This window comes from Dendrobates tinctorius, unplaced genomic scaffold (genome assembly GCF_039654945.1).
Source record: "Dendrobates tinctorius isolate UK_male_01 unplaced genomic scaffold, ASM3965494v1 ptg000250l, whole genome shotgun sequence".
NCBI classification, from domain to species: Eukaryota; Metazoa; Chordata; class Amphibia; order Anura; family Dendrobatidae; genus Dendrobates; species Dendrobates tinctorius.
The window spans coordinates 24391476-24419451 of NW_027361917.1; the positions used below are offsets into that span (position 1 = coordinate 24391476).

The following is a 27976-nucleotide window of genomic DNA, read 5'->3' on the forward strand; positions in this document are numbered from 1 at the left end:
CACTCAGAGCACTACATTGTCCTCGCAGTGTACAGAGCCAGATTTTGACCCTGATGAGACTCGGGTGCCCCTTCCCGCACACTATACCACCATACACGGTGACACAGAGAAAGGTGCACATGACATAGAAGAGGAGGTGATGGATGACCCAGTTGTTGACCCAGATTGGCATCCATTGGGGGAAGAGGGTGCTGCTTCCAATAGCTCAGATGAGGAGCATCCACTGCAGACATCGACATCGCAACAGCTGTTATCTGGCAGGCCCGGAGCACTCCAAAGACAGGTTCCAAACATCAAAAGAGTTGCTGGACAGCTTGTCCAGAGGGTCAAAAGATCACAGCGTGCTAGGCCGCAAAATGTCTGCCAAAGTAGGAAGAGTGCAGTGTGGCACTTTTTTGAACAAAATCCTCATGATCAGGCCAAGGTTATCTGTAAGAAGTGCGCAAAGACCTTTAGCCGAGGGAAAAATCTGAAAAATTTGAATACCAGTTGCATGCTTAGACATTTAACCAGCATGCACTTGCAAGCGTAGACACAACACCAAACCTCAAGTGCCACATGTGCAACTGATCACAACGAAGGTAGTCAGCAACGCTACATTGTTTCCCCCACTGTAAGCCCACCGGTTAGCACAGCAGCAAATGTTGAGGTGTCGTTGCAAGACCACAGCAGTCAGGGAATCCCACTGTTATATCAACGAAAGACTGATTCTAGGCCATCAGAAAGAACACCAACTCCATCACCATCATCAACCCTCTCTCAGTCCGCCCTGTCCACCGCTACTTCCACCATATGCAGCTCTCAAGTCCAGCTCACCCTCCCAGACACTATGAGTAGGTCAAGAAAGTACTCAGTCTCTCATCCGTGTACACTGGGTTTGAACACCCACATTGCCAAACTAATCTCGTTTGAGATGATGCCCTTTCGGTTGGTGGAAAGCACAGCTTTCCGCGAACTCATGGCCTATGCAGTACCACGCTATGACCTACCCAGTCGCCACTTCTTCTCTCGCAAAGCCATCCCAGCCCTCCACCATCATGTGAAAGACCGCATTGTCCATGCACTCAAGCAGTCAGTGAGCGGAAAGGTGCACCTCACAACTGATGCATGGTCCAGTCGGCATGGCCAGGGCCGTTACGTGTCCATCACTGCGCACTGGGTTAATGTGGTGGATGCAGGGTCCACAGGGGACAGCGGTGGTGGGACAGTGCTGCCTAGCCCACGGTATAGGAAACAGTTGGCTGTAGGCGTTCGACCCTCCTCCTCCTCCTCCAGAAGCGAAAGCTCGTCCACAGAGCGCAGTCGTACGAGCACTCCATCTGCAGCTGCCACTGTTGCACACGATGTGTCCCCCTATCGAGCAGCTAGTGGAAAGCATCAGCAGGCTGTGTTGCAGATGATGTGTTTGGGCGACAGACACACCGCCGAGGTGCTGGCCGAGTACTTGAAGCGACAAACTGAGTCATGGCTGGGCAGTGTACATCTTGAGGCAGGCAAGGTAGTTAGTGATAACGGCCGTAATTTTGTGGCAGCCATAGCCCTTTCAAAACTCAGCCACATACCTTGCTTGGCTCACACCTTGAACCTGGTGGTGCAGTGCTTCCTCAAAAATTATCCGGAGTTAACAGCCCTGCTCCAGAAGGTGCGAAGACTGTGCGCGCACATCCGCCGGTCGCCTGTACACTCCGTTCGTATGCAGAAGCTGCAGCGATTGCTCCACCTTCCCAACCACCGCCTCATTATCGACATTGCAACAAGGTGGAACTCCACCCTGCACATGGTGGAGCGGCTGTGCGAGCAGAGGCAGGCCATAATGCATTTGTGGGAGGATACACGGCCAGGCACTTTGAGAGCAGACATGGAGTTGACAGGCGTGCAGTGGTCGAAGCTGAAAGACCTTTGTAAAGTCCTTCAGTGTTTTGAGGAATGCACACGGCTGGTAAGCGCAGACGACGCCATCCTAAGCATGAGCATCCCACTTATGCGTCTGCTCATGCAAACTTTGACGCACCTTAAGGAGCAGGCGTCTGCAGCCAATGTTGATGAGGAGGAAGAGGAGGAGGGAATCCTTGATGACATTCAGCCATTGTCTGCTCAGGGGCCTCTCCTGGACGAGGTGGAGGAAGAAGAGAAGGAGGAGGAGGATGATGGGGATGATTACTTAGGGGAGGAGGATGCATCTCGTGGGGCAAGTGAAAATGTTGGCGTGGCAAGGTCTGGTACAGGGTTTGTGCGTGACTGGAGGGATGTGGATTTGCCAGAAAGTGCTCCTCCACCCAGCACTCGCAGTGCATCATTGACACCGGGAACATTGGCCCACATGTCAGATTATGCCTTGCGGATCCTAAAAAGGGACCCCCGCATTGCCAAAATGATGAACGATGACGACTACTGGTTGGCCAGCATCCTGGATCCACGCTATAAAGGCAAATTACAAAACATCATGCCACAGGAGAACCTTGACCTAATATTGGCTAATAAACAAGCAACTCTGGTAAATCGGTTGCTTGAGGCATTCCCAGCACACAGCAGCGGTGATGGTTCTTACACGAGCCGTACGGGCCGGGGGCAGCTTGGCAGAGGTGTTCGTGGTGCACACAGCAGAAGTGGCGTTGGAGACAGGGGTTTCATGACAATGTTGTGGACTGATTTTTCAAATACCGCTCACACAACTGGTAATACTGCATCGATGGAAAGTGACAGGAGACAGCAGTTGTCAACTATGGTTACAAACTACTTTTCCTCCCATATCGATGTTCTCCCACACAGGTCATTCCCCTTTGACTATTGGGCCGCTAAACTGGACACCTGGCCTGAATTGGCCCAATATGCCTTACAGGAGCTCGCTTGCCCAGCTGCAAGTGTGCTATCTTCAGTGCAGCTGGATCAATCCTGACAGAAAAAAGGACCCGTCTGTCAACCCAAAATGTGGATGATCTAACCTTCATTAAAATGAACCACGCATGGGTTTCCAAGGATTTTGTCCCACCTTCCCCTGATGACACATAGGGTGACAGAAAAATGGCTTGCTTTGGTCCACCTCTTCCTGGTACTTCACCTATTTCGCCTTTTGCATCAGCTGAATGTCCAACATCAACATATGCCACTTTCTAAAACTCCCTAACTGTGCTGCCTCCCCCCCATGGCCGGGGTCACCACCTACCGCACGACACCGTGCGAGTGCCGTTGCCCTGGACAGGTGGGTAGGCCGACTCTTGGGCGCGGGCACTGGCACCGGGTCCCTCATAGTGCAATCAAGTGTCTCTGACGGTGGTGGTGCACACCCGCCGTCAGACACACCGCTGTACTATGAGGGGCCCAGTGCCAGTACCGACGCCCACGAGTGGGCCCCCCTTGCTTGGGCAGGGCCCCAGCATTTGCAATCTTTACCTCTCCCTGCTCCTCCGCTGTGTAATCTGGGCCGTCAAATCCATACTGTGCCTGACACCGTCTGAGCCTGCCTCCTGAGACATATATTTTGAATGTGTACGCTATCCATACATGTTATCCGGGGATACGGTACCCTTTCTAACCTTTGTGCAATCACGTGCAATCCATACTGTGCCTGACACCGTCTGAGCCTGCCTCCTGAGACATATATTTTGAATGTGTACGCTATCCATACATGTTATCCAGGGATACGGTACCCTTTCTAACCTTTGTGCAATCACGTGCAATCCATACTGGGCCTAACACCGTCTGAGCCTGCCTCCTGAGACATATATTTTGAATGTGTACGCTATCCATACATGTTATCCGGGGATACGGTACCCTTTCTAACCTTTGTGCAATCACGTGCAATCCATACTGTGCCTGACACCGTCTGAGCCTGCCTCCTGAGACATATATTTTGAATGTGTACGCTATCCATACATGTTATCCAGGGATACAGTACCCTTTCTAACCTTTGTGCAATCACGTGCAATCCATACTGGGCCTAACACCGTCTGAGCCTGCCTCCTGAGACATATATTTTGAATGTGTACGCTATCCATACATGTTATCCGGGGATACGGGACCCTTTCTAACCTTTGTGCAATCACGTGCAATCCATACTGGGCCTAACACCGTCTGAGCCTGCCTCCTGAGACATATATTTTGAATGTGTACGCTATCCATACATGTTATCCGGGGATACGGTACCCTTTCTAACCTTTGTGCAATCACGTGCAATCCATACTGTGCCTGACACCGTCTGAGCCTGCCTCCTGAGACATATATTTTGAATGTGTACGCTATCCATACATGTTATCCAGGGATACGGTACCCTTTCTAACCTTTGTGCAATCACGTGCAATCCATACTGGGCCTGACACCGTCTGAGCCTGCCTCCTGAGACATATATTTTGAATGTGTACGCTATCCATACATGTTATCCAGGGATACGGTACCCTTTCTAACCTTTGTGCAATCACGTGCAATCCATACTGGGCGTGAGAACGGCTGGCGAGCTGTTAAGCAAGCTACAGCACCTGTCCAGACAAGTACAGGGATTCCCTAACGAGGAGACTTATTTGATTGTTTTCAATGTTGGGACAGCAATTTTTGGGGAGCACTATACTCTGGAGAATGATAGATGGGGCCCACCATACACTGGAACATTCCAAAGGTGGACATCAGACACTGGAGCAGCATTTACAGGGCCCATTATACACTAGAGCATTAGAAATGGGGCCCATTATGTTTGGAGCATTATTTGGGTCCATAAGACAGTGGAGCTTCATCCATGGGGACCAACATATACTGTAGCATTATGTGGAGCTCATCATATACTGTTTCAAACATTATATGGGACCAATGATTCTGTATGGAGAAATAGATGGGCCTCGTCATGAGATGTAAAAAGTGAGGTATTTTTCATTGTACTATACCGCTATTTATCTGCCGTATCGGAGCATGATGAGTTGTGGTATGTGTTAAAGGGGCGCTCTTTCGCCCAGGGCACATGAAAACCTGCAGCCAGCCCTCCCCCCCCATAACTTTAGCCAAATAACCCCCATTTTTCAGTGCGTAACTTGTATTATGAAGTTAATTAAGGTTGACAAGCTTAAGTAAGAAGAATTGATGCTTTTGGCATTCAAATGGGCACTGTAGGTGTGTTTCCTGTCCTCCTCTCACTGCCGACTTTTATTCCCCATTGACTTACATTGGGTTTCGTGTTTCGGGACGACCCCGACTTTTCCCTATAATCGGACGATCTTGCTCGACCCGACTTTTGGAAAAGTCGGGTTTCACGAAACGAAACGCGACCCTAAAAAACCAAAAGTCGCTCAACTCTACTCTTGACTACTGTAGAGATGTATTTATTAGATTAATCACAGAATTTTGTACTCATTTAGAAAATGAAAAAAATGGACTTTCCCTTGTTAAAAGCTTATATATAAAACAAGGATAATGCGGCTCCAATCTTACTATACATCATGTAACATAACAACTTCAAGCACATTGTTGTGACGATCAACTTCAAGATGTCCTTTAGAGCTCTGATCACTGGTAGGCCATTTTCTCATTAAGGACCCCAAAAATGGGTTTTGTGTTTTTTTTTTAATAACTGTTGTCAGGGTATGCCCTTATAAGAGGCATGCTGATCTGACATACACGTTACCTTGCCTCCCTGTACATCACAGGGTAGGCCCTGTATTCCTTTGGTTGATTGACTCATCATTGGCTCCATAACACAACAGGGGATACAGTGTGAGGCTGAGACACCATAAGTGCATTGCCACACCCCAATGCACTTCCAGAAACATACAACATTTCCAAACGCTATTTCTTGCTGCTAGATCATCACTTAAGGGTCATAAAGGTATCAACTTACTTATCTTTCAGAGGCTTTCACAGCCATATAAATGGTATTGAGACGTAGAAGATTTTGACCAATTCCTTTTAGATTCATGTATTTGGGGCGAAAAAAATGTTTCTCCCTTTGTCCTCTTTATTCTCGCTGTTGCTCTGTTTATTGCTGGCTGCAGAACGAGTTAAGAGTCAATCAGTGTGTTAATTTTGACATTCTGATGAATTTTTTTCTTTTTTTGTTCTCTACTCCTTTCATCAGATTTATGGCTAGAGACAACTTCAAAGTTGAATGTGGAAGGAGACAAAGAGGCTGTAAAAGCCAAAAGATGCAAACATTTTTTTTTTACTGAAACACAATTGCAAAAATAATTTTTAGCCCCAAATACTTGCATCAAAGTTAACAAAAAAAAGTCCCCAAAAATGTACAATCCCTTTAATGTTGAATAGTTGTTTTTTGTCTATATGGGTTTACAGGCTTTCAATACTTGTGTTGGGCTTATACTGTTATTTTTTTCACAGATGGGTGCATGCTTTTCAAAAGTATTTAATGGCTGTCCGTTAAAGATTTATTGTGCAACATCATGGATAAATCCAGAAACAAGAGGTATCGTAAAAGTTGTAATCCATGTTCTAAATTCTTGGCAAATCCAGATCGATTTAGCAATTACAGAATGTAATGGACTTACTGTAAATTTTACATTGGTCAAACTGCTTTCAAGGCAAAATCCATTAGTTTACTTAGTAATGGCGGTGGCAGACTGTGACCGCACAAGGGCCATGTTCCTATGGAGGTGGTATTCAGTGATGAGTTTGCGTGCTCGGATATGGTGTTATGCTCGTGTGCTAACAGAGTATCTTCGGTGTATTCAAATACTATGTTCGAGATCTTGCGGCTGCATGTCTCACGGCTGTTCGACATCCAGAATTGTCCACAGCATTTCCGCAACTCCCTGCCGTGGGTAAAACGCATACGTAATTCGCATGCGTTTTCCCGCAAAACACAAGCATTTTGCAAGCATTTTTAGCATCGCTTGGAAAAGTGATTGACAGGTTGGTCACACTTGTCAAGCATAGTGCTTGACAAGTGTGACCAACTTTTTACTATTGATGCTGCCTATGCAGCATTAATAGTAAAAGATAGAATGTTAAAAAAATTAAAAAAAAAAATAGGGATATACTTACCATCTGTCGGAACCCCGGGAGTCCTCCCGGCCCTTAGTGGCGCTGCCAGCAATTTCCGTTCCCAGGGATGCATTGCACGAATGACCTCTGTTGACGTCCCTTGGAGCAGAAGTTGCTAACAGCACCGCTGAGGGCCGGGAGGAATCCGGGGGCCGATAGAGGGTAACTATATCTCTATTTTTTATTTTAATTCTATTTTTTACAGGAATATGGTATCCAGGGCATAGAGGAGAGTCTCCTCTCCTCCTGACCCTGGGTACCATCCGCACATGAAGCGCTCACTTTACCCATGGTGGGCATAGTAGCCACATGCGTAAAGTTTGCGTTTCAATGCAATCCTATGGCGGCGGATTCGCCGCGATTCCGCAAAATTAATGGACATGCTGCGGATTTTACCCCTATGTGATTCCACAGCGGAAAAATCCGCAGCATTGGCACATCAACTGCGGAATCCCATAGGATTGCATGGGAATGTGTTTTGTTAGTTTTTTTAAGCGTTTCCGCCGCGGAAAAAACGCTTAAAAAACGCAATGTGGGCACACAGCCTAATTCTTAAAGTGTTGTACCCCTATATGTATATTATCACCTGTTCTCGAGCTGTTTTCTAGTACTTGCGTACCCAGAATTAATGGCGCCATAGTCCCACATGCACACCACTGCGTCACTCATTGTCTATATAGCTGCCGGAAATGGCCACATGAGATATCTGGCAGAGTCATAGACAACGAGCGTAGGTGCACATACAGGACTGAGTGACGGAGGCTTGACAATTACTAATTGGGTCCCATAGAATAAAACCCTTTTAGATGTAATATTCAGTGCTGGCTCTGTTTGGAACTTTAATCATTACTTTTTCCCCTTCTTTTATCCAGTTAAACCTGTCTGTGTCTTTACCTTTCCAGATCAGTATCTAATATTTGGCGCTGAGGAAGGTATATACACATTGAATTTAAACGAATTACATGAAACATCGATGGAACAGGTATTCCCCAATCTCTGACCTCATGTTCTGGGTCATTTTACGTATTCTCCATCTGCTATGTATACAGGAGTGCCATGTAGTTATGTCCTGATATTGTCATTTTCAGCTTTTCCCAAGAAGATGTACATGGATGTATGTAATGAACAACTGCCTCCTCTCGATATCCGGTACGAGCCTCTATGTTCTATTAATCTATATGCTGCCAGAAATTAATAGAAATCGTGAACATGTAAAATGTAGAACTTATGGCGTCTGTGGTGAGACAGGTCTGGAATCAGGGTAGTGGGATTGGATTAGCTTCTGGTTGGGTCAGTCTTTCATGTTGCTTTATCCGAGCTCGTACTAGAATGCCGCGTCTCTCTTCCGCAGGTAAAGCTTCCCAACTGTATTCACACAATCTCCCCGGCCTATTTGATTACGCAAGACAAATGCAAAAACTGCCTGTTGCTATTCCAGCTCACAAGCTTCCAGACAGAATACTACCCAGGTAGGACACATCAATAAGGCCGCACTCACACATCCATCCTTGTTGGTCTGAGTATGTGTGTACTGGTCTCCTGTGCCACAGTCAGCAGACCCATGGCCGTTCCCAACATCACTTTCTGTACTGAAATCGGATGTGTGAAACTCCTAAGATTAACTTTCAATTATTCAGATGATTTCAGATTCTACATTGTGAATGCTAAGACTTGTGGCTCAGTTTGGTCACAGCCATAAAGCTGTATGGACCCCCTCCTGTGGCTCTATATCACTCCAGGTCTATTCAAAAACATATCATTTTTTTCTTTTGGAAACTATCCAAATCAGAAAGATAAATGTAATGTGTCACCTTCTTTATTTTTAATATTTAAAAACAGGTGCTCAGTCATGATCTTTTTTATCAATTTTTATTTGTGTTATTTTTTTTCTAATTTCTGCATACATTAAGGGGGCAACCATTTTGCATCAGCAGCCACTTGGACCAAAGATGACTAAAGGTCATAGCTGTTCATTTACTTGTATTTGAGAGTACGCTAGTTTAGGAAGGCTTTGATATTTGTGCAGAGACCCTTTCACAGGGAGGCGGAGGAGGTGAGATGTGGCCATCACTGTATCCTGTGCTGTTTATACATATGTCATCAGTCATTGTAATCCGGCCATGTGAGAATAATTAGGTAACTAAGGAAAGGTGACCTACGGAGCACAAAGTATCGGCCTAATATTAAGCTCAGTGGCTTGCGTTGGTTTCAAGATATCAGGGATTTTTTTTTCCTCTTGCCATATATAACACTAAATGAAGTTAGTAGAATTTTGTTTATTGGCAAATAGTTGCCCTCATGCACTGATGATTTTGTTTATCATTGTCATAGGATAATTGTAGGATCGAAATACTTGCCTTCCATATCCACAATGTACCTGTGTGTATTTCTATAAATTGGTTAATGGGTCATTCCTATGCTATGAAATAAATGATAGATACTAAATATAGATAGAGAGGTACTATCATTAAAAGGTACAAACCTGTATATATCATACCTGATGCTTTGTGCTGCCAATCAGTGAGGGTCTGGGTCCTGAGCCCTCCTCCCACTAATTGGTCAAAATGCAGCACTGAGTGCATGCTCCATGTTACGCCCACAGGCTTTGTGATGAGTTTAGTTTAAAGACCCCTAGACATACGAGTGAGCCCGACACCACTCTGTTGTGCATCTTATGAGTGGTATTTTCACTCATCTGTGGGGGGTCTCAGGACCTGGTCCCGTCACCATTTAGCAGTTTGTAGCAACCCATATTTTTTTTTTTTATATTGATAGTTTATCCTTTTACTGTAAATTCCTGTTAGGACATGTTGCATTTTGATTTCTTAATGACTTCTCATATAGGCTGTCTCGTTATGTTTCTGTAGTGTGCAGAACTGTAAGATAATAACTATTGAATGGACACTTTTCATCTACTAAGTTTACTGTACTGAAAGAGGCTCGACAAATGACAGCGTCTGCAGTACCGAGGGAATTATTGTGGTGTCTCTGGAAGCATTGATTTCCAGTTAAATTACAATGTAGTTATTAGAATTTATATACTGTGCAGCAACACTTGCTATCTGCTACACGGCTATAGTCTATTGATTCTTGTTTTTATTGCCTTCTACAGAAAGTTTGCTGTTTCTGCAAAAATACCTGATACGAAATGGTGTCAAAAGTGCTGCGTTGGTAAGTGTCATCTTCATAGAAATGTATTTCCTATGCATGAGAGTTGGATGAGTATTCCTGTTGTTCCATTAGTAAATAAAATGACTAGTATTACACTAAATTGCTAACTCACTCTTCCATACCAAAAGATATAATCAAAAGAGCGATTCTGGGGGTTTTGACAATTTCAAAACTAAAGCGTCTTCAGCCCAATCTGAGCCCGTCGCCTCTTCAACCAGGTCCAAGCAGTTTGCCTCCTGAGCCCGCTGCGAGCAGTTTGCCTCCTGAGCCCACAGCGAGCAGTTTGCCTCCTGAGCCCGCAGCGAGCAGTTTTGCCTCCTGAGCCCGCAGCGAGCAGTTTGCCTCCTGAGCCCGCAGCGAGCAGTTTGCCTCCTGAGCCCGCAGCGAGCAGTTTGCCTCCTGAGCCCGCAGCGAGCAGTTTGCCTCCTGAGCCCGCTGCGAGCAGTTTGCCTCCTGAGCCCGCTGCGAGCAGTTTGCCTCCTGAGCCCGCTGCGAGCAGTTTGCCTCCTGAGCCCGCTGTGAGCAGTTTGCCTCCTGAGCTCGATGGGAGCAGTTTGCCTCCTGAGCTCGATGGGAGCAGTTTGCCTCCTGAGCTCGATGGGAGCAGTTTGCCTCCTGAGCTCGATGGGAGCAGTTTGCCTCCTGAGCTCGATGGGAGCAGTTTGCCTCCTGAGCTCGATGGGAGCAGTTTGCCTCCTGAGCTCGATGGGAGCAGTTTGCCTCCTGAGCTCGATGGGAGCAGTTTGCCTCCTGAGCTCGATGGGAGCAGTTTGCCTCCTGAGCTCGATGGGAGCAGTTTGCCTCCTGAGCTCGATGGGAGCAGTTTGCCTCCTGAGCCCGCTGCGAGCAGTTTGCCTCCTGAGCCCGCTGCGAGCAGTTTGCCTCCTGAGCCCGCTGCGAGCAGTTTGCCTCCTGAGCCCGCTGCGAGCAGTTTGCCTCCTGAGCCCGCTGCGAGCAGTTTGCCTCCTGAGCCCGCTGCGAGCAGTTTGCCTCCTGAGCCCGCTGCGAGCAGTTTGCCTCCTGAGCCCGCTGCGAGCAGTTTGCCTCCTGAGCCCGCTGCGAGCAGTTTTCCTCCTGAGCCCGCTGCGAGCAGTTTTCCTCCTGAGCTCGATGCGAGCAGTTTGCCTCCTGAGCCCGATGGGAGCAGTTTGCCTCCTGAGCCCGCTGCGAGCAGTTTGCCTCCTGAGCCCGCAGCGAGCAGTTTGCCTCCTGAGCCCGCAGCGAGCAGTTTGCCTCCTGAGCCCGCAGCGAGCAGTTTGCCTCCTGAGCCCGCAGCGAGCAGTTTGCCTCCTGAGCCCGCAGCGAGCAGTTTGCCTCCTGAGCCCGCAGCGAGCAGTTTGCCTCCTGAGCCCGCTGCGAGCAGTTTGCCTCCTGAGCCCGCTGCGAGCAGTTTGCCTCCTGAGCCCGCTGCGAGCAGTTTGCCTCCTGAGCTCGATGGGAGCAGTTTGCCTCCTGAGCTCGATGGGAGCAGTTTGCGTCCTGAGCTCGATGGGAGCAGTTTGCCTCCTGAGCCCGCTGCGAGCAGTTTGCCTCCTGAGCTCGATGGGAGCAGTTTGCCTCCTGAGCCCGCTGCGAGCAGTTTGCCTCCTGAGCCCGCTGCGAGCAGTTTGCCTCCTGAGCCCGCTGCGAGCAGTTTGCCTCCTGAGCCCGCTGCGAGCAGTTTGCCTCCTGAGCTCGATGTTAGCAGTTTGCCTCCTGAGCTCGATGGGAGCAGTTTGCCTCCTGAGCTCGATGGGAGCAGTTTGCCTCCTGAGCCCGCTGCGAGCAGTTTGCCTCCTGAGCCCGCTGCGAGCAGTTTGCCTCCTGAGCCCGCTGCGAGCAGTTTGCCTCCTGAGCCCGCTGCGAGCAGTTTGCCTCCTGAGCTCGATGGGAGCAGTTTGCCTCCTGAGCTCGATGGGAGCAGTTTGCCTCCTGAGCCCGCTGCGAGCAGTTTGCCTCCTGAGCCCGCTGCGAGCAGTTTGCCTCCTGAGCCCGCTGCGAGCAGTTTGCCTCCTGAGCCCGCTGCGAGCAGTTTGCCTCCTGAGCTCGATGGGAGCAGTTTGCCTCCTGAGCTCGATGGGAGCAGTTTGCCTCCTGAGCCCGCTGCGAGCAGTTTGCCTCCTGAGCTCGATGGGAGCAGTTTGCCTCCTGAGCTCGATGGGAGCAGTTTGCCTCCTGAGCCCGCTGCGAGCAGTTTGCCTCCTGAGCCCGCTGGGAGCAGTTTGCCTCCTGAGCTCGATGGGAGCAGTTTGCCTCCTGAGCTCGATGGGAGCAGTTTGCCTCCTGAGCTCGATGGGAGCAGTTTGCCTCCTGAGCCCGCTGCGAGCAGTTTGCCTCCTGAGCCCGCTGCGAGCAGTTTTCCTCCTGAGCTCGATGGGAGCAGTTTGCCTCCTGAGCCCGCTGCGAGCAGTTTGCCTCCTGAGCCCGCTGCGAGCAGTTTGCCTCCTGAGCCCGCTGCGAGCAGTTTGCCTCCTGAGCCCGCTGCGAGCAGTTTGCCTCCTGAGCCCGATGGGAGCAGTTTGCCTCCTGAGCTCGATGGGATCCGTTTGCCTCCTGAGCTCGATGGGAGCCGTTTGCCTCCTGAGCCCCATGCGAGTAGTTTGCTTCACACTGACTGCCAGCGTCAAGCAGCCTTTACACAGTGGACTGAAAGCACTTTCTTTATGCATTCCTATGAAAACTTCAAAGTGATTTTGATAAGTATAGATGGAGAAACTAATGATCCACATAGAAGAGCTGGTATAATTTGGAAAGTTGAGTGCGGGTTACGTAGTAGCACTGAAGAACCTCAATGCAGGATTACAGAGATTGGTGAGGCACTTAACAGCTCAGCTATGTATTCGTTACACATTACCAACCAAGGAAAAAGAATTGAATGACGTACTAGAATTTTTTTTTTTTTTTTTATTTTGCTCACATCGCGCCATCAATTCTCCAGCGCTTTACAGGCATTATTGGCACTGTCCCCATTGGGGGCTCACAATCTAGATTCCCTATCAGTATGTCAATATAGGAGTGTGGGAAGAAACCAGACAACCCAGAGGGAACCCACGCAATAAAGAGGAGAACATACAAACTCGTGCAGTGTTGTCCTTGGTGGAATTTCTACCCAGGACCCCGGCACTGCAAGGCTGCTGTGCTAACCACTGAGCCACTGTGCTGCCCAATTTGTGTCCTTTTCCTTGATTTTGAAAAAGGAACAGCTGTTTTCCCTGGGTAGACTATGCAGCGGTAATAAGGAGGTACCGTAATTGTTCCCAGCATTGGGAAGTGTAAGTGGGGAGTCTCCAGGCTGGCATAACTGAGCTCTTTTCAGCAATGTGTTTTTGCTCAGCATTGAGCATTATTGCTTACAGTAAATTCTGTGCGAATGTTCAGGTTATGTGCATCTCAGGGTTTTAGGTTGTCCACACGTTCAAACAAGTCACCAAATTCCAGATAACAGCTCAGGTGTAAACAGCTGTATCGGCCAAAAAGTAAAACGACCCACGTTCTAGCAAATCCTTCACTTCAGGCTTCTTTACCTGATCATACAGGGCACGTCTAGAATACAGTGCTCTTTTTATACATTACGTGACTGTCCTAGTATCTCCAGATCATGCAGAACCTCAGCAATGGTATACAGGGTTGCCAAATTGACTCTTCAAAGAAACCAGCAATTTTTAATGGATATGTTATGAAACCGTAATGAGAAAATTATGATTTTAAAAGAAATCTGTCAGCAGGTTTTTGCTATTTAATCTGAGAGCAGTATAATGTAGGAGCTGAGAGCCTGATTCCAGGGTTGTGCCACTTATTAGGCTGTGTTGTAGTTTCAACCTAATCAGTATTTTATCAGCAGGAGATTATCACTATAGAGGAGTATGTTTCATGTGCAGGCAAATCAGGCTAATCTGTGTATCCTTAAACTCATCACTGATTGGCAGCTTGAAGACCACTTATAGTGTACACAGGAAGCTGCCAGTCAGGGATCTGGGAGAGGTTACACACAGCTCATAAGTCTTAGCTCTGCTACATCTACATCAGATGAAACAGGAATTCTATCAAAACTGCACCCAGCTACCCAGTAAGTGACACATCGCTGGAATCAGGTTTTCTGTCTCTACATCATGCTGTTATCAGATTGCATAGCAAAGAACTGCTGGCTTACTCCCTTTAATCCCTTCACTACCCGGTGATGTTACTTTTTCATTTTTTCCTCCCCTTCCAAGAGCCATAACTTTTCTGTTCAAATTTCCATATCAGGGCTTGTTTACTGTGGGATAAGTTGGACTTTTGAATGACACTATTCATTTTACCAAAGGGAAAGGGGAAAAAATTCCAAGTGTGTTGAAATTGCAAAAACTCAACAGTTTCTTTTGAGTTTTTAGTTTACCATGTTAACTATATGATAAAACTTACCTGGCAATATTATTCTGCAGCTCAGTAGGAGTATGCAGATACCAAATATGTATAGGGTTTTTTTTTTATTATTTAAGTGGTGAAACAAATTAGGAAATTTGTTTAAAAAAAAAAAAAAATAATAATAATTTTGCTTTTTCCTGAGACCCGTAACATTTTCATATTTTGGGATCTGGGGCTACGTGAGGGCTTAATTTTTGTGCCCTGAGCTGACATTTTTAATTTTACTACTTTTGGGTAGGTATGATGTTTTGATAGCCACTTATTGCATTTTATTGCAATGATGCAGTGACCCAAAACACGTAATTCTGGAGATTTTGTTTTTTCTTGTTATGCTGTGTTTTCCAATCGGATTAATTTACTTTATATTTTGATAGACTGGTCTTTTATGAACCCAGCAATAACTAATATTTTTTTTTAATTGTTTTTATTTTTATTGGGCCAAAAAGGTGTGATTTGAGCAACTTTTGTGGGTTTTTTTATTTTTTTTCATAGTTTTAAAAACTTTTTTTTACTTTATACTAAATTCAATAGTCCCCTTAGGAAACTTGAAACCGTGATCGTCCATTTGCGTGTGCTATACATAGTAGGGCTTCAGCATTGCTATGTATAGCAGTGATCACAATGTCGTATGAATGCCAGCCACAGGCCGGCATTCACAGGTGTATCGTAATGACAGGTACTGGTGAGTCATCATTAGACCCCCTGCTGTTCTAACAATATCAGAATGATAGCGTCCCTCTGCCCTGACACACTTTTCGCCCAGGTTCTTTCTCCCACTCAAAAATGCTGGGCCAAACGTGCGTCGGTGCAGAGGGACGCTATCATCCTTATTTCCTTCATCGCGATTCTGTCAGATAATGGCTTTTGTCAACACAGCTTATCTGTGATAGGAATATTTGTATTCTGCATTTTCACCCTATATCAGGTTATTGGATTTGGCAATGGGAATTTAGCCAGCAGTAACATGCTTCTATAGCACTAGTCTGCAGCTACCTGCCATTCACTTCATCCCTTATAGGTGTTGAAACTGTAACAAGCTCTATGGTGCATCATTTACACCTTAGGTTTGCATATTCCACTATAAAATCCCTATCTCGTTAGATCCTGAGTTAGTAATTATATTTCATTGAAACACTTACTGCAATATAGGTCCTATTGAATATCCCGAAGGCTATCCAATCACCACAAGAAACTATGTTAAGTTAATACAGAAAAAAGTTTTTTTTTTTATTAGTTTTCTGCATTGAATGTTTTCACATATTTCCTTACCTTGATTGTATGAAAACAATTAGATTTGCGTCCCTTACTTTTTCCTTTCAGCACTATTCTATTTTTATATGATTTTAAGTGTATTAATAAAATTTCGATTTTTATATCTTGTTTCACTTCGTATTGCCATAGTGAATTTTCACATTTGGTAATTCCTTGTTGAAAATCTAGATTTTTTTTTTTTTTTTTGAAGTATGGCCCTTGCATTTAGGGTAGTTTCATACTAATTGGACAAACTTTATATACCGTAATTATAGAATCTTATGAGTAGCAGCTTCCATCTCCTATCTCAGTAATTGGAAAGTCTGTGTTCACGGAATACAGATTTTAATTCAGAATTGAGAACTTAGATAATGACTGATCAATTCTGGTAGAGAAATAAGTGGACTTCTCTGATCAGTTATATTACAAAGTTGGTTATTTTCATGAGTACTATTGATTTATGAATGAATTTTTCCGAGTACAAAAACACACGGACACATCAAATATTTTTCCAGACTGGGTGAATGAATACCCTACTTTCTAGTCCCTGTTTAAAATAAAAACAAATAATTTAACTGATACTGAAAAAAGCCGTTGTTATGAAAAGCGGAACACATTCAGTCATGGCCGAAAGTGTTGGCACCCTTCATAGATAGACAGATATCTGTCCTGCCTCTGTTTGAAGTCTTCCATTGAAGGAGAACTCACCAGCTCTCATGGCAGCCTGTTCTACTCATTGATCACCCTCACTGTCAAAAAGTTTTTTCTCATATCTAATCTGTATCTTCTTTCCGTTTTTCCATGTGCAAATAATATGGATATTCCCTCTACACTGTGATACCCCTTCAGATATTTGCAGACCACTATTAATTCTGCCTTCTTTATTCATACTAAACTTTCCCAGCTCCTTTAATCGTTTTTCGTAGGACATACTTTGCAGTCCGCTCACCATCCCGGTAGCTCTTCTCTGAACTTGCTCCAGTTTTTCAATGTCTTTTGTAAAATGTGGTTCCCAGAACTGAAGACAGTATTCCAGATGAGGCCTGACCAAGGCGGAGTAGAGGGGTTGGTTACTTCACGTTATCTAGACTCTATGGTTTTCTTAATACATCCTAGAACTGTGTTTGCCTTTTTTTGCTGGTGCATCATGTGCAGTCTGTGATCAGTTAGTATACCTAAGTCTTTATCACACGTGCTGTTGCTTAGTTCTATTTCTCCCATTCTGTAGATGTAATTTTCGTTATTCTTGCCCAGATATAGAATCTTGCATTTCTCCCTGTAAAATACCATTCTATAGGTTGCTGCCCATTGTTCAATCTTATCTAGATCCTTCTGAATCCTTTCTCTGTCCTCTCTAGTGTTCACTATCCATCTTAGCTTTGCATCCTCTGCAAATTTCATTAGTTTACCTTCAGTTCTCTTATCTGGATCATTTATAAAAATGTAGAACAATACTGGGGCCAGGACAGAGCCTTATGATACCCCAGTTGGAACACTTTTTCCCTTGAAGTTTTTCCATGAAATTATTACAGTTACACGTGTTTTGTTATACACATGTTTATTTCCTTTGTGTGTATTGGAACACACACGACAAAAAAAAAGGCAAATTGGACAATTGAAATCCTCTATTACAACCTCAGAGACTTGTACTTCTTTTCCTGACCTGACATGTATGATCAAGAAATATAGTCCTGCCTTCATAGTTTACTTGGCTTGCTGTATTTTCAGGCTATCAGGCTACCTACTTGATGCTTTATTGGGCACAATTCAGCCTAGTAGTTCGCGTCTGATTTGGTATCAGGGGCACTGCTTCTTACTGGCAGTTTCCATTTAACTTTTGCATTGAAAGTTACCATGAAATGTAGAGGAATGAGTATAGAAGTAGCTATTTTTGTAGACTCAGCCGTGTTAGTAGATACCTTGACCCCCAATTGCTTACACTCATTAGTTGTCACCGCGCCCAATGCTGTAGGAAAGGGGGAGGCATTTTTTGCAGTTTGAAGAGGCTTATTAGTAGCACACAGTGACCTCTCTAACTCCAGGGGTTACATATAACACAATTGCTTTGATTAGGATTTTAATTAGCGGTCTTGTTAACAGTGAGAAAAATAAGCCTAAGGCCTCTTTCACACATCAGTTTTTTGCCTTCAGGCGCGATCCGGCTTTTTTTTGTAAAACCGGATCCGGCAAAATGCAATGCCGGATCCAGTTTTTCCCCATTGACTTGCATTAGCGCCGGATCGTGCCGGATGGCATTGTGTTTCATCCGTTTTTTGCCGGATCCGGCAACTTGTCTCATTCCGGCGTCTGGAAAAAACGGCTACTGTAACGTTTTTTGTCTCCGGCGAAAAAGCCGGAAGCGCCGGATCCGGCGCTTCCAGCTTTTTGCTACAATGAAAGTCTATGGGCGCCGGAATGCGCCGGATCCAGAAAAAGACGGATCCAGCCACCGGATCCGTTTTTTTTAAGTCTGCGCATGCTCAGATCCAATTGGCCAGCCCCCAGGAACAGAGACGGATCCAGCAAAAAAACGGATCCGTTTCTACAGTTCTCCAAAATTTATGCCGGATCCGTTTTTTCTAAAAATAGCCGGATCCTGCCTGACGGCAAAAAACTGATGTGTGAAAGTAGCCTTAGCAGAAGGTTGAGTCTGCTGGATACAGTGGTTTATTACAAACAAAAGAAGCAATGACCTGTCCATTTGCCTAAATAAGTATATTTTATCCTATCACATCCTCTCTCCATGTTGACTTTTAGTGAGGGGTAAATACAGGTGACAAAAAGACTTGGTTATCTCCAGAAAAGCAGGGAGTCACAGGGGTGGGGTTTGACTGCAAGGATCGATTCTTAATAATTGCTGTTATTCTACTTTATGATCCTTCAGTGGTAGACACGTGTACATTTCCAACACCATGCAATACCTCTGAGGCTTTAAGCCAGGCCCAGCTCTACTGTCCATCATCCGTAACGTATATTATAAAAGAATTGTGCGAGGTAACATCATAATACACAAATGACTCAACATGAAAAGGCGAGATGGGGCTCCTGGTCTAACTTCCAAAAACTTTGGTTATCACCTTGGGAAATGGTGAAGGACACCAGCAAAATAAAAACAAGACCTCGATCATAGTTCCCCTACAACCCACCCTAATCACTTCCAATAGATAACTGGTAAAAACAATCATGATAGCAAAACCAGCAACAGCAGTCATCATCCGTGCCCGACGTAACTAATTAACTAATGATTATGTGGCCGAATGGACACAAATTCCAGTAGCCATGAACAAAAATTGTGTTCATAGCCTTCCCTAAAAACTAGAGGTAGAAGCAGAGGTGGTGACCAAAAAAAGAATGACCTGCTCCATATTCGTATGGTTATTGAATGAGCTGTTTATGTGTGGACATACTGCAGGACAAAAGTGTACGTGATAATAGTAACTAGACCGTTAGTCATTCATAACCATTATATATAACTTTATGTTTCCAGTGAGGAATCCATATACCAGCCATAAATATCTATGTGGAGCCCTCCAGTCCAGCATTATACTCCTAGAGTGGGTGGAACAAATGCAGAAATTCATGCTTATTAAGGTATGTGGACTCTTATTGTTAGACCTTTTTGCTCCAAGTCATTTAAAAGGGCTTTCCGGAATCGACAATTACGTAAATGGCATATAATACCAAAAGATCCAATATTTACCCAATACATCCTCTACTACAAATGTGACACTGCTCTTGTAGTCCCTGTCGCTTTAGGTCTTTCTTACTGTAGTGGTCTTGTGCGCACTCCACTGAGGCCGCAGCGGTCACGTGGGTAGAGGCATGTGACCGCAGTTGGAAAGTACAGAAAGACCAGGGAGATTTATGGAGGGAGCAGTGGGTGCTTTATTATTGTATGCCATTTTCTACCTTTAACCTAGGGCAGTGTTTCTTAACTCCAGTTCTCAAGACCCACTAACAGGTCAAATTTTCAGGATTTCCTTAGTGTTGCACAGGTGATAATTTCATCACCTGCTCAAGCATCAATCGCATCACCTGTGCAATACTAAGGAAATGCTGAAAACATGACCTGTTGGTGGGCCTTGAGGACTGGAGCTGAGAAACTCCGCCGAAGGGTTTGCTGATCTTTAGAAACCATTTTATGTTGTATTTATACATAACATAGCCCTTTTTGGTGGGGTGTGGAGTTTGTGTGAAGAAGACCTAGCAGAAACAAGAAGTAAAAGTCTATTTCACATTCCTTTTGAATTCACTTTTGCTGAATAACAAAATTGCCACGAAAATAGTGTTGTTTATTCATACCGTATGTGAAACCACTCTTAAAGGTAATCTGTCACCCACTTTTTGTACCCTAATATGAAGTCAGTATAAAGTAGAGACAGAAACTTTGATTCCAGTGATGTATCACATAGGCTACTTTTACACTTGCCGTGTTTTTTGCGGCCCGTTTTTGCTGGCCGTATTGCCGTAATTTTCACGGTATTCTGCAAAAACAGGCCGCAAAAATCTTCTCGGATCGCCATTTTTCTGGTTTGGAAAAGTAGGGGGGGGAAGGAAGTTGTCAATAAAATTTAAAAAAAAAACAGGAAATTGTCAAGGAACAATAAAGAAAAAAAAAACTCCAGTGCCATTTTCTTCTGGTCTTTGCAGTGTGCAGAGTTCTCTGTCCTTTGTTTGATGCAAACTTTGGATTTCACTTTTCGATGACGTGATTCTGTGTTGGTTGCTTAACCAGCATTTAGAGCAGCGTTTCCCAAACTCCAGTCCTCACGGCCCCCAACATGTCATGTTTTCAGGATTTCCTTAGTATTTCACAGGTGATGGAAGTATCATCAAGGCATCAGGAATTCTCTCACATGTGTATGGCTATGTGCACACCTCGGGAATTCGATGCCACGGGAAATATGTGAGAAATCCGCATTTCTTTATCGCCTTATTGGGGGACACAGAATACCATGGGTGTATGCTGCTGCTGCTGCTAGGAGGCTGACACTATGCAAAACAAGAAAATTAGCTCCTCCCCGGCAGTATACGCTCACCGACTAGCACTAGGCACCCCAGTTTGTGCTTAGTGTCTGTAGGAGGTGGACCGGGATCTTCCCAGATCCGCAATTAACCTTTCTTTCCTTTAGGTGTTCTAGTGGAACTTTTTAATTTTTTTGTCTTTTGTTTTGCAGATTCAAGTCGGGAAACAGGGTGGAAGTTCACCCTGCTTTCCCATATCAGGCGGCTGAGCGAGCAGTGTGGCTGATCCCACATCGCAACTCTCAGTACGCTGGCAGGACTTTTTCCATATCACCTTCTGGTGCTATGGGATGTGGACAGGTGGCTGGTCCTTGCCAAATCCCCCTCCTCACCCCTCTCTCGGGACAGGGCTGAGAGGAAGACGGCGGTCGCAAGATTTTCCACGCCATCAAGAGGTTAATGCCGTCTTCTGCAGGATGCGGGTACAGAGGACAGTTGCCAGCGGCTTGTCACTACCCTTGTGAGGCCCCTGTGGTCATCCTCTTCAGGGACGTCAGGTAAGTGCCTGTACGATCCCTCCAGCCCGCAGCATTACCAAGAGGCACATCGGTGGGAAACTGGACAGCCGAACACATCAGGCTGTTTGAATCTCCCGCCCCTCTCCCTGCCTGACGGGCGCTGCTCTCACCAGCCGGGCGCCTCTCCACTTATATTCAAGGGCGGAATACAGGGTTTTCTCTCCCCGTTGTCACAGCTGGGCAGGGTTTTTTTCCAAAGCTTTTCTGCGCACACAGTACCTCCTTACAGGACCTTCCTGGGCGATTCCATCACGGGGCTGCGGTGCCGACTCTTTCACTTTCGTTTTCAGCTCCCGCTCTCAGAGCGCCTCCTCCTCCTTCTGAGCGCGCTGTCCTCGCGCCTTTTTTAGCCCATCACAGGGCTCCTTTTTCTCTTCTTGTATGTCAGCTCCAATTGCGGCTCAGCCGCTAAGCTCCGCCCACCGCTCACCTCATCAGGCATTTCCTGTTTTTTCGGTCCTGCCTTTCTGCGCTGCTTGGGGGACACTTCAGCGTTTCTGCTGCTCGCCGGAACTAGGTAGGCTCTGCTCTATGCAGAAGTATTAGCCCTCCTCCGCCGTTCTTCCCCAATTCCCGCGGCCATTCAGCGCAGTTTTCCTTATGCCCAACCCTGCAGGGGAGCCTCTGTTTCAGGCCCACCGCTACTCATTACGCCTGTGCGCGCTGTAAAAAGAAGTGGGCTTCGGGTCAGCCATCTCCTTTCTGCCCGTCCTGCAGTCCTTCAGCTATGTCGGCCTCTCAGGAGCACACAGATTCCCGTGATGAGGGCACTTCCCCTCTCCCAGAATGGGCCGTAGCTATGTCTCAGTCGTCTCCGATCTGACCAAAGTCTCTCAGTCCCTGGTCCAGGTCCTAGAACGTTTGCCTCAGCTATCTACAGCCACCGCTGCTCCGACTGCCTCTCAAGGTGAGTCGTCCGCTCCTTACCGCGACCTTCAGAGGGACAGGCCGAGTAGGATGTCCAGGAAGGGTCTCCTATCGGGCTCGTCTTCCAGTTCGCTAGGCCCGTCTGCTTCACCCAGGTGTCCGTCTCCTTCGGTGGACGACCTTAAGTCAGACGACGATCCACAATCAGGATCTAGTTCAGAAGCAGATGACATGTCTAAAACACGAAATATGGTCGATAGTCTTCTTTCAGCTATCTTCCAAACCCTGGAGATTAAGCAGGACAAGCCCCTTCCTCAGGAATGTTCTGTTCCATTTAAACGATCAAGGCCTCCATCCAAAACTTTTCCAAACCACAACGAGTTTGATACTACTCTAGCCAAACATTGGGAGCACCCTGAGCAACACTTTTCGGGCCGCAGGTATTTAGATGTTCTGTACCCATTTGAGGCTGGTTTGCTTTCTAAATGGACCAAAGCCCCTGAAGTGGACCCTCCCGTTTCTCGCTTAGCCTCTAAGACGGTTCTGTCCCTTCCAGACGGTGCATCGCTTAAGGATCCAACAGACAGGCAGTTAGAATCTTTGGCAAAGTCTATCTTTGAGGCCTCCGGCGCCTCCCTCTGCCCTATTTTCGCCTCCTCCTGGGTGGCTAAAGTCATTTCGGCTTGGGCAAAAATTCTTCGTAGGGGCATCTTAGTGGCGGCTCCCCAGGACGAGCTGGCAGATCTAGCAGATCAAATTAATCATGCAGGTAAATACCTTTTAGCCGCCTCCCTAGATGCGGCCGGTTGCGTAGCAAGGGCTAACAGCAATATAGTGGCTGTACGCAGAGTTCTTTGGTTAAAGTCATGGAATGCGGATACCACCTCAAAAAAGTCGCTCACCAATCTGCCCTTCCATGGTTCTAGGCTTTTTGGGGCCAAGCTGGATCAAATAATTTCCGATGCCACTGGGGGTAAAAGTACTTCTCTCCCCCAGTCTCGACCAAGACGCCTTTTTAATAGAAGGGGTTTTCGGCCCTTTAGGCCTTTTCGTCCGTTCTCGTCCACAGAGAGATCTGTCCAGCAAGAGCGTCCTTCCGCATCTAGGGAGCGAGAGCAGAAGAAACCTTCTTACAAGCCCGCTCCCCGCTGGAGATCTAGAGGACAATACTCCAGGTCCTCACGTGCCCGTTCCGGTAGGTTTGCCTCCAAGTGACGGGGCACCCCCACCTGGAAGTTTTTCTAGGGTGGGAGGCAGACTTTCCTTTTTCGTGGACGCTTGGCTGTCAGTTGTCGATGACGCTTGGGTCAGGGAAATCATCGCATCCGGTTACAAGATCGAATTTTCTTCCCCGCCAGACAGGCGATTTTTCCTGTCTCGACCTCCAAGATAACGGTCCCACATTCCAGGATTCTTTCAGGCCGTCTCCTCCCTTCTTTCCGCCGGAGTGATTGTTCCCGTTCCCTCAGACGAACGGTTTTCAGGGTTCTACTCAAATCTCTTCGTAGTCCTGAAGAAAGACGGCTCCCTGCGGCCAATCCTGGACCTCAAATTGCTCAATCGCCACGTGAAGATTCTTCACTTCAAAATGGAGTCTCTTCGATCGGTGATAGCCTCAATGGAGCCTGGAGAATTTCTCTGTTCTGTGGACATACGGGATGCCTATCTTCACATCCCTGTTTGCTTGCAGCATCAGAAATATCTCAGGTTTGCGATTCAGGAAAATCATTACCAGTTCACGGCTCTTCCCTTCGGCCTAGCCTCCGCCCCCTGTGTTTTCACAAAAGTGATGGCGACGGTCATGGCCATCCTTCGATCCAGAGGGATTCTCATCATTCCTTATCTGGACGATCTCTTAATCAAGGGCTCGTCCGGTCAAGACCGTCTCCTAAGTCTTCAGATAACCCTGGATACTCTCGACCGTCTCGGATGGTTAGTCAACAAAGAAAAGTCCGTTCTCAGCCCCACTCAGTGTCTGACCTTTTTAGGCATGGAGTTCGACACGAACCTGGCCCTGGTGTTTCTTCAGAGGGAAAAATTTGCGGCTCTGTTCAAAGGGATTCGAGCCCTCAAACGGACAACGCCCATTCCCCTTCGATTCTGCATGAAAGTTCTGGGGAAGATGGTAGCTTCCTTGGAAGCAGTGCCCTTTGCACAGTTTCACCTTCGTCCTCTTCAGCTGTCCCTCCTTTCAGTCTGGGACAAGACGACGAGGTCCTTAGACCGGCCCATTCTCCTCCCTCTCAAAGTGAGGCAATCCCTCACTTGGTGAACGATGTCTACATCAGTCCTCCAAGGGAGGTCCTTCCTCCCGCTTCGGTGGCAAGTCATCACCACCGATGCCAGCCTCCTGGGTTGGGGAGCAGTTTTTCATCAGAGGACGGCTCAAGGACACTGGAACCCACAGGAAGCTCTTCTTCCTATCAATCTGCTCGAGCTCAGAGCGATCTTTCTGGCCCTTCTTCGCTGGCAACCCCTTCTCGTCGGCAAGCCGATCCGCATTCAGTTGGACAACGCCACGGCTGTGGCGTACATAAACCATCAGGGCGGCACGCGCAGCCACCAAGTCATGTCAGAAGTGGCCAGGATTCTGCGCTAGGCGGAACGTTACGTCCCAGCAATCTCCGCCGTTCACATTCCAGGGGTGGAAAACTGGGCAGCCGACTTTGAGTCGTCAAGGCCTAGCGTCAGGCGAATGGTCTCTCCATCCCTCAGTCTTCGATCAGATATGCAAGCGCTGGGGTTCTCCGGACGTCGACCTCATGGCATCTCGGATGAACCGCAAAGTTCCGCGCTTCGTAGCCAGGTCCAGGGACCCTCTAGCCGTCGCTTGCGACGCCCTAGTAATTCCGTGGTCCCAGTTCCAACTCCCTTATCTTTTTCCACCTCTTGCCTTGATCCCAAGAGTGGTCAAGAAGATAAAATCGGAAGGCGTTCCAGTAATTCTTGTGGCTCCAGACTGGCCGAGACGGCCTTGGTATGCGGAACTGGTGAACATGCTCGCGGACGTTCCCTGGAGACTTCCAGACCGTCCGGATCTTCTCTCGCAAGGCCCCCTTTACCACGAGAATTCTCGGTCTCTGAATTTAACGGCATGGCCGTTGAGGCCGTAATCCTAAGAGAATCAGGTTTTTCCAGCCAGGTAAATCAGACGATGATCAAAGCCAGGAAGCCAGCCTCTTCCCGCATTTACCACAGGTGTTGGAAGGCTTTTTTCCGTTGGTGTGACGATAAAAAAAGTTTTTCCAATGGCCTTTTCCATTCCGTCCATACTGGGTTTTCTCCAGTCTGGCTTAGATTCGGGTCTGTCTCTCAGTACCCTGAAGGGCCAGGTTTCTGCCTCGTCTATCCTCTTTCAAAGAGAGCTCGCTTCCTTACCGCAGGTTAAGACGTTCATCCAAGGAGTCGCTCATGTGGCTCCTCCTCATCATTCACCAATAGAACCGTGGGATCTCAATCTCGTTCATGGCGCTCTCCAAAAGGTGCCGTTTGAGCCCATCCAGGACATTCATTTGTCACTTCTGTCATGGAAGGTAACCTTTTTGATCGCCATTACATCCATCAGAAGAGTTTCTGAGTTAGCGGCCTTGTCATGCCGTTCTCCTTATCTGGTGCTCCATCACGATAAAGTCGTCCTCAGGCCCGTTCCTTCCTTCCTACCAAAGGTGGTTTCCTCCTTTCACATCAACGAGGATATCGTTCTTCCATCATTTTGTCCGGCTCCTTCTCACCCTCTTGAGAAGTCACTCCACAAGCTGGATGTTGTTATAGCCTTGCGTGTCTACCTCGCTAGGATCGCTTCACTTCGTCAATCCGATTCTTTGCTGGTCATCTCTGAAGGTCACAGGAAAGGGCTTCCGGCATCCAAATCCACGATCGCTCGCTGGATTCGTTCTACCATTCAGGAAGCATACCGACTTCAGGAAAAACGGCCCCCTCCAGGAGTGAGAGCTCACTCCACCCGGGCTGTGGCAGCTTCGTGGGCCGTTCGACACCAGGCTTCGGCTCTGCAACTTTGCAGGGCCGCGACCTGGTCGTCCTTGCACACATTTGCGAGGTTCTACAGGGTTCATACCCAGGCCTCGTCTGATGCAGTTGTTGGTAGGAAGGTTCTGTAGGCGGCGGTGGTGCACCGGCCGACCTAAGCATTTCCTGTTCTTTCGTTCCTTATTGCTGTTCCCGCCCTTGGGACTGCTTTGGAACGTCCCATGGTATTCTGTGTCCCCCAATAAGGCGATAAAGAAAGATGGATTTTTGGTTCTTATCGTAAAATCTCTTTCTTGGAGCCTTCATTGGGGGACACAGCACCCTCCCTGTTTAAATTGTACCGTGTTGGGTCTTTGAGTCCCTTGTTGGGTTGGTACATATGTTTAGAGTGTTCCGTTGCTTCTCCTACTGCTTTCTCACCAACTGAGGTGCCTAGTGCCTGTCGGTGGGTGTATACTGCCGGGGAGGAGCTAATTTTCTTGTTTTGCATAGTGTCAGCCTCCTAGCAGCAGCAGCATACACCCATGGTATTCTGTGTCCCCCAATGAAGGCTCCAAGAAAGAGATTTTACGGTAAGAACCAAAAATCCATCTTTTTAATTCCCGCCTATTTCCCGCAGAAAAACTAGCGTTTTGCAGGCGTAATTAGCTTGCAGAATGCTATTTTTTTCCAAGCGATCTGTAGCATCGCTTGGAAAACTGATTGACAGGTTAGTCACACTCATCAAACATGGTGTTTGACTAGTGGGACCAACTTTTTACTATTGAGGCTGTCTATGCAGCATCAGTAGTAAAAAGATCTAATGTTAAAAATAAAAAATAAAATAAAAAATCGTGTTCTTCTCACCTTCCGGCGACACACGCAGCGTTCCCGATCCTCGCGATGCTCCCGGCAAGTCCCGTTCCCAGGGATGCCTTGCGACAATGACCTTTAATGACGTTGCGGTCTCGCGAGACCGTGGCATCATCAAAGATCATTGTCGCAAGGCATCCCTGGGAACGGGACTTGCCAGGAGCATCGCTGAGGCCTGGGGATGCGGCGAGGGATGCCAGAAGGTGAGAAGAACACGATTTTTTTTTTAATTCTATTTTTAACAGGGATATGATACCCAGAGCCTGGAGGACAGTCTCCTCTCCTCCAGACCATGGGTACCATCCGCAAATTTTCCACTTACTTTTCACATGGTGGGCATAGCCACATGTGGAAAGTAAGCGGAACAATGCATTCCTATATGTGCGGATTTTCCCGCGATTCCGCACAAAGAATGAGCCTGCTGCGTATTTTTCTGCGATGCAATTCCGCCGCGGAAAAATACGCAGCATTAGCACAGCATGTGCGGAATGCCATAGGATTGCATGGGGTGCTTTTTTTTTTTGCGCTTTGGCGGCAAAATCGCACGTTTAAAAACTCGAAAACGCAAAAAAAACGCTACATGTGCACACAGCATAACATTATGAAAATCCTGAAAACATGATCTGTTGGGGTCCGCGAGGACTGGAGTTTGGGAACCACTGATTTAGAGCATGAGCAGAGAGCAGCAGCAGCACTTGCACCAAGGAGGCTGTGGGTGCACCCAATTCTTTTGCAGTGTCCGTGGAAGGGTCATTTCCATACGCTATAAGTACATGGGAGTGTCCTATTAAAATACGACGTTTTGCAAAAACGGTGTTCACGGTGTCCCGCAGAATTAACACACTGGGCAAGCTTCTGTTGTTTTTGCGGCCCCATTCATTTTAAATGGGGGCTGTGTCCGTATACCGTGAAAAATATCGAGCAAGCTCGATATTTTTTCACGG

At 46.9% G+C, this 27976-nt stretch overlaps 1 protein-coding gene across 6 annotated transcripts in view; it reads left to right on the forward strand.

Annotated features, from left to right (window-relative positions):
- The window catches only part of MAP4K3 (mitogen-activated protein kinase kinase kinase kinase 3), a 399677-nt gene that overhangs the window by 362416 nt on the left and 9285 nt on the right, over window positions 1-27976 (forward strand). For all 6 annotated transcript variants that reach the window (XM_073557519.1, XM_073557520.1, XM_073557521.1 and 3 more), the window contains 6 exons: window positions 6316-6400; window positions 7881-7960; window positions 8067-8127; window positions 8330-8447; window positions 10091-10149; window positions 19271-19374. In XM_073557519.1, coding sequence (XP_073413620.1) covers window positions 6316-6400; window positions 7881-7960; window positions 8067-8127; window positions 8330-8447; window positions 10091-10149; window positions 19271-19374 — 507 coding nt within the window. The remainder of the gene's footprint in view (window positions 1-6315; window positions 6401-7880; window positions 7961-8066; window positions 8128-8329; window positions 8448-10090; window positions 10150-19270; window positions 19375-27976) is intronic.